This window comes from Primulina tabacum, chromosome 2 (genome assembly GCF_025594145.1).
Source record: "Primulina tabacum isolate GXHZ01 chromosome 2, ASM2559414v2, whole genome shotgun sequence".
NCBI classification, from domain to species: domain Eukaryota; kingdom Viridiplantae; phylum Streptophyta; class Magnoliopsida; order Lamiales; family Gesneriaceae; genus Primulina; species Primulina tabacum.
Window position 1 is genome coordinate 4,044,766 of NC_134551.1, and position 5,869 is coordinate 4,050,634.

The following is a 5,869-nucleotide window of genomic DNA, read 5'->3' on the forward strand; positions in this document are numbered from 1 at the left end:
CCAAATCGTCTACACAAAAACCTATCACTAGTGATTGTCACTAAATCAATTTCCTCAACAAGTTGAGAAAACAAATGCTTTCTAAAACAAATAACCAGAATAAAAAAACTAAAACAAGAAAGAAAAACGTGATCCCGAAAGACACGATCAATCAGATGCAATCTTCAGTCAATCATCGTTACGGATGTTGTCTGTAGATGTTGGCAACATTCAGAGCAACACGGCGATCACCACTCCAAACAACAACGGCTTGGAAAACAATTTTGCTCTGCAAAATCTGTACTACGTGTATGTGTGTATAGTCAATATCGAAGCCCTTTCAATATGCTTGACCTCTCTTTTATATATGTAGAGTCATATCTCCATAAGGAAACCTAACACACAAGGAAAGTAGAGTTTTATTAGGAATAAACTCTTTTTAGACATTAATACCATATCTTATGAAGTCACTATAATAAACATCATATTTAGAATATATTTCAATAACTATCTCATTATCTAGGAAATGCAAAATCACATAAAATATTATACACAATTAAATCAATAAGGAAAATAATATTAGGGAAAATAATTCGAACATATCAATTAAACTCGATGAAATTATTTCCCTTCAGTAGGGATCGCAAGTGCAAAGAGTCCGAGCATGTTTGGATTCATATTCCTTTTTTGAACCGTCGCTGGAGTCCCTGATGTTAAGAAATTGAAAAGGATATTTAAAGTAAATTAAGATGATAATATTTGGAATTTGAGGTAAAAAAAAATTTAACTTTTCTGTTTAGAACAATTGATCGAGAAGAAATGGATATTGTCTCTACCATTTTTGGACAAAAGAACACACATATGTACTGTATAGACTATGCTTCCACTAAACGTGAGTTCATTCTATGCTACACTAAAAATGTTATTCTCGATATGTTTTTATACAAGTAGATTGATACTTGTCAAAGCGACATTTAACAGTTCGTGGTCTGAATTTTAACTGTTAAATAAGAATTGAACTCACATAGTCCCTCACTGTTTTTATAATTATATTTCAATCTTCATTTTAATATAAACCAAATAAATTATAAAAAATATTGTACAAACACACAACGCGTCCCTCGATTCACTAGTATATATAAATAATTTGTCAAATACGAAGAAAATAAGACACCAATATTTTATACTCAAATTGTACTTGTACGACAATTTTTTCTCAAAATTATATATAATTGAATGTCAGGAGTCTGGATCGAAATTTTCGAAACACAAAAAAGGAAAAAAGAAACCGGTCATATGAACCAGTAATTTTCCAGAATTGGATCAGCACTGCAGTAATCCTAATTTGTAGGCGTGTATATATATATATATATATATATATATATACACACATGCATCTGCCGATTTCTCTGGATTCGCAGGGATCGATTCATGATTTGCTCCTAGTCCTTGTATTAGATGCCTCCGAATTTGCGATTTTGATTGGCATTTCATGGTTGTGTCGACCCTCATACGTCGTTATGAAAGTGGATGGATCTTCCGAAGTTCTCTCGACATACTTCCGCACCTCGCACTTCGGGCTGGTGCACTTGTAGTAACTCCTGCAAGGACAATCAAATATATACAACCTAAGAGCCAACAACAAACGGAACTGATGCCAAGTGGTACTGTCTTAAAAAGAGCGACTCTTTCGAGATTCCTACTCCCCATAAATTGTTGAAAAGATTATTTTAGCATTTTTTTGACATTTTTAATGATTGCTCATGCTTGTTATATACTAAATGGTCCAACAAAAATCAAGCATCTTGATCTAACAAAAATTTCCCTATATTTTTATTGAACTTGTAGACTCGCATTTTATTTCTATACTAGGGAAAGCCAAGAAAGTTGACAAATAGCATACTAACCTTGGGTATGAATTCCCCTTGACAACTTTCTGGCCGTACTTTCTCCATCGAAATCCATCCCCGATAATCTCAGAATCCATATTGCTCTGCACACCATTCCCAGGTTCGGACGTCGCTTTCTCCATTCTACCGGTTTTTAGTGATTGGATCTCACATTTCCTGCGGCATAAAACCCAAACTTCAAAATGCTATCATTCTTGAATTCAAATATCAAAACTTCACATATGACTAGGAATGCAACTGAATTGGACAAGTTCGGTGCTTTTCGAGCTAGTTTCAAAATTTTTTAACTCACACTCGAAGATATCAAACTTGGCAAGTTCTGACATGTTTGAATAACATGTTTTTGAGCCTAAATTATTAACTCAATAGCTCTCAAGCCGCTTGAGAGCTTATAATAATATTTTATAAATATACTTCAAAGTAAAATATGCTCTCACAAGTTTAATTTAAAAGAATCGAGCTAGAATTTGAATTTTTAGAACCGAACTCACGCTCCAGAGAGTTCATTCTTGTAGCTTGAAGTAAGCTAAAAAATATGAGCCCAATCTGAACTAAAAAATAAAAAAAAAAAAGCAATTAAGTTCAATTCGATTTGTTTGCAGCTCTGTACATATCCTTGTGCCAGCGTAAAATAACTATATCACCTTTTTTTGCTCTTAAAACCATCATCTTCCGCTACCAAAGCTTCACTCCCTTCCTCCCATCCCCCTTTCTCAGCATCATTGGAAGTTGAGGCACTAGCCTCGAACAGAACATCCGTAACTGGTTCATTGATTCTCTGGGAAACACCGACAAAACCTGATTGGGTAAATGACTCGACAGAAATCTGATCTTTAGACTCGCTTGCATGCCCTTCAATTCTATCAGCCTTTTGATTATTCGACACGGGATTGTTTCCCTCAATTTGAGCAGCATCACACGCAGGTCCCTGAGGTTTTGAATAGATGTGCTCACCCTTGTAGACCACCTCCGCAATCTGGCCATCAAGTGTTCTTTCCACCATCTTTTTCACCAAACAATTTGGGTATGTACACTTGTAGTAACTTCGTGGATACTCACTTCCCTTAACCTGTTTCTGTCCATATTTCCTCCAGCTATGTCCATCAGATGAAGCTCGTTCCTCGTTTTTAGAAGGTAGCAAGAAACATTTGTCTTCGATAGAATTTTCTAGCACACCATTTCTCTTCAATTCTGGTATTTTAATACATGAACCAACCTCCGCGATTTCTTGTCTGGGATAAACATCATTACTCCCCTGATCAAAAACAAGTTCATAAAAATCATTATTCCCTTGGTAAAAAAAAATTCATAAAATACATACCTTTACAACAAATGGAAACATTGTTCTAAGAACATTTTGGTAACATGTCATTTTCAGTTCCATAACTATGTTGGAGCAACATATTTGGAACCTTATGGATGTCCTAGTAAATTGGAAGATATAGATCGAAGAAATGCTAAACTCGATTGTTGCAACATAAATATTGAACTAAAGTTGATACTTGCATATATGAAAGACTAAAAATGTCACACATCCGCTGTTGCAGAATAAAAAATGATACTTAGCCAAAAATTTCGGAAGATTGGAAATATGACCACATTGTACTAACCAAATTTGCCAAGACGGAAAGAGTTGCACTTGTTACGAATTTAGCAATTGGTTTGTATACCACATTCGATGTAGCATTTGACTTTGGGGCCAATACCTCCACCTGGATTCATCGGATACCAAACAACAAGGACAATAAAAATGAAAAAATTACACAAACAACAACAGATATAAAGGGCCTTGAAAGAAGTAACTACCTTCCCGGTTGGCTTGAACCGAACAGTCCTCGGTCTGATGGCTACAACCGCAGTTTGAGAAACATAGGCAGGTGAAGAATCCTCAACTGCATCTGAAAGCAGCTCTGAGAAAGATTTATGATGGGAGAAGCCTGGCCTCATGGCTATTGGTTTCTTAATTGCAGTTTCATCCTCTTCTCTGATTTTCGTCATAATTGTTGTTACAGCAAATATTTTTCTGCATAAATTCACATTGTACATGGGATCAAGCTCACGTCCTAAAAGTGTACAAAACAGCAAATTTTGTGACACAAGCCGACCATCAGTAATTTCAAAATAGTTTTCTCAACCATCGATCATTGACCAATTAAACTTGGGTTCGAAATAGCACCGAACCAAATTATCAACAAACAAACCGTTCTCACTTTCACTTTTTATTGGAAAATCGACACTATCAGTTCTTGAATCATGGTTAGTTATCCCAAGCCTTAACACGATCACTTCTCTGACAGAAAGATCATCTTTTTGAACAATAAAACAACAATTCATTAAAAAAAAATTCCACTCTCCATGGTCCTTATACGAGGGTAACAACAACAAAAAGGCAGTAAATTAAAATCCTAGATCCATACCTTATCAATGGCAGCTTCTATTTTCCCAATTCAATAAGTTAAAGAACATATAATTGGAGGAATCGTGTGCTTATAGAAGCGGCAATTTTCTTAACAAGTAGTAAGGAGTTGGAGATTGAAGAATGAACTAACCAGAAAATACCAAAATCCAATGTTCTCTCCACTTGAACATCAAGTCATTTGGCTCCACTTGCATACACAATATTCGAATTCAAACAAAACAAAACATGTAAAACAAGCATTTCCAAAATCCCACCAAATTGATCAGCTGTTCCACCCCCAAAACCCAACTGTGTACTCCATTACTTACAACTTCGTGGACAAACAGACAAAACCCACCAATAAAATGTATAGAAGGTCAGAGTGAAAAAGCTAAAAAGAATACCCAAGAAATTGTGCTCCACACTCTCCAGTGTTGCCAATCTCTCAGCAAAAGAAAATAGCCAAAGTTTCTCGATTTGTGCACATATTCATGGCAGGGGCAGGATGGGTAATGACTATGAGGCCAACCAACCCGGGAAGCCGCATCTGAGACAGATTCACTGATTTTCACCCCAGAAGAATGGTAGTTGAATACCAACAGCCACGTGCTCAAACCCCATCCCACCTTCCTATCCATTTTCTTGCTAAAGGTACCCCCACTAATTCGTTGGTTCCACCAGTGTGAGAAATTATTTTCTTTTCTTTATTGTTTTTTGAGAAATCTTGAAAAAAGAACAGATAATCGGATCTCTCTGAGATTTCACATTCCGTCTTTGTCTTTGTCAGCCTCGATTCGGAGATCCATACAAGAAATTTTAAAAAGATTTACCATCATCAACTTTCATAAAAATACGAAATATTTACATTATCTATTAACATTAAAAAATTAAAATATTTTCATTATATCAAAAACTAACCAAGTATCAATGGTGAGATTGTCTCACAAAACATCTACTTTTTTTAGAATACCGTTTAGATAATTGAATTGATTTATCTAAAACTTTTTAATGGCATTAAATTATTTTCTATGATAAGTCTAAAATTTTAATTTTGGAAAAGAGTTTTTAATTATTAATAGAATTTTTTTTATGAAAATTGTTGATAGACTTGGTAGCAAAAATTGTTGCTGCGAATATATGTTTTATAATAAATATAAATATTGTTGGAAAATAATATTTAAAATGTGTGTATTGAATATTTGAATGTTAAATATTTGAATGTTGAAAATAAGAGTTGTAAATATTGAAAATTAGTGTGTGGTGATGTAGGTAATGATGTATTTTATTTTTGGATTATTTGTAAAGAAATTCTATAAATAGCCTCATCATTTGTGAAGAAATTCACAAGTGAGTAGAGAGAAAAATTTTATAAAGTGTGTAATTTGATAATTTTGAGAGTTTGAGATTTTTACTTTTTACCATAAATTTTTACTTTTTCACAACACGTTATCAGCACGAAGCTCTAAAAGTCCTCCATATTTTTCCAAGCTCCAAAACAGAAGAAAAAAGTAACAAAAGTAATAATATTTATTTTACTGTTTATTTATTTATTGTGTATCTATTTAATATATAATATAATGTT

At 34.0% G+C, this 5,869-nt stretch overlaps 1 protein-coding gene across 4 annotated transcripts; it reads right to left on the reverse strand.

Annotated features, from left to right (window-relative positions):
- Positions 1–1,142: 1,142 nt before the first annotated feature.
- Positions 1,143–5,089, reverse strand: LOC142526414 (WRKY transcription factor 44-like). Of its 4 annotated transcripts, XM_075630804.1 has the most exons (7): positions 4,439–5,088; positions 3,696–3,912; positions 3,500–3,601; positions 2,534–3,144; positions 1,887–2,045; positions 1,371–1,580; positions 1,143–1,328 (listed from the first exon to the last, which is right to left on the reverse strand). In XM_075630804.1, exons 2-6 carry the CDS (start codon positions 3,885–3,887, stop codon positions 1,409–1,411), a joined length of 1,236 nt encoding a protein of 411 aa, XP_075486919.1. In that variant the 5' UTR covers positions 3,888–3,912; positions 4,439–5,088; the 3' UTR covers positions 1,143–1,328; positions 1,371–1,408. The 4 variants fall into 4 exon arrangements, with proteins under 4 accessions (XP_075486919.1, XP_075486938.1, XP_075486930.1 ...); XM_075630823.1 differs by lacking the exon at positions 4,439–5,088 and adding an exon at positions 4,106–4,407 and having other exon boundaries at positions 1,147–1,580; XM_075630815.1 differs by having other exon boundaries at positions 1,148–1,580; positions 4,692–5,089.
- Positions 5,090–5,869: the final 780 nt, after the last annotated feature.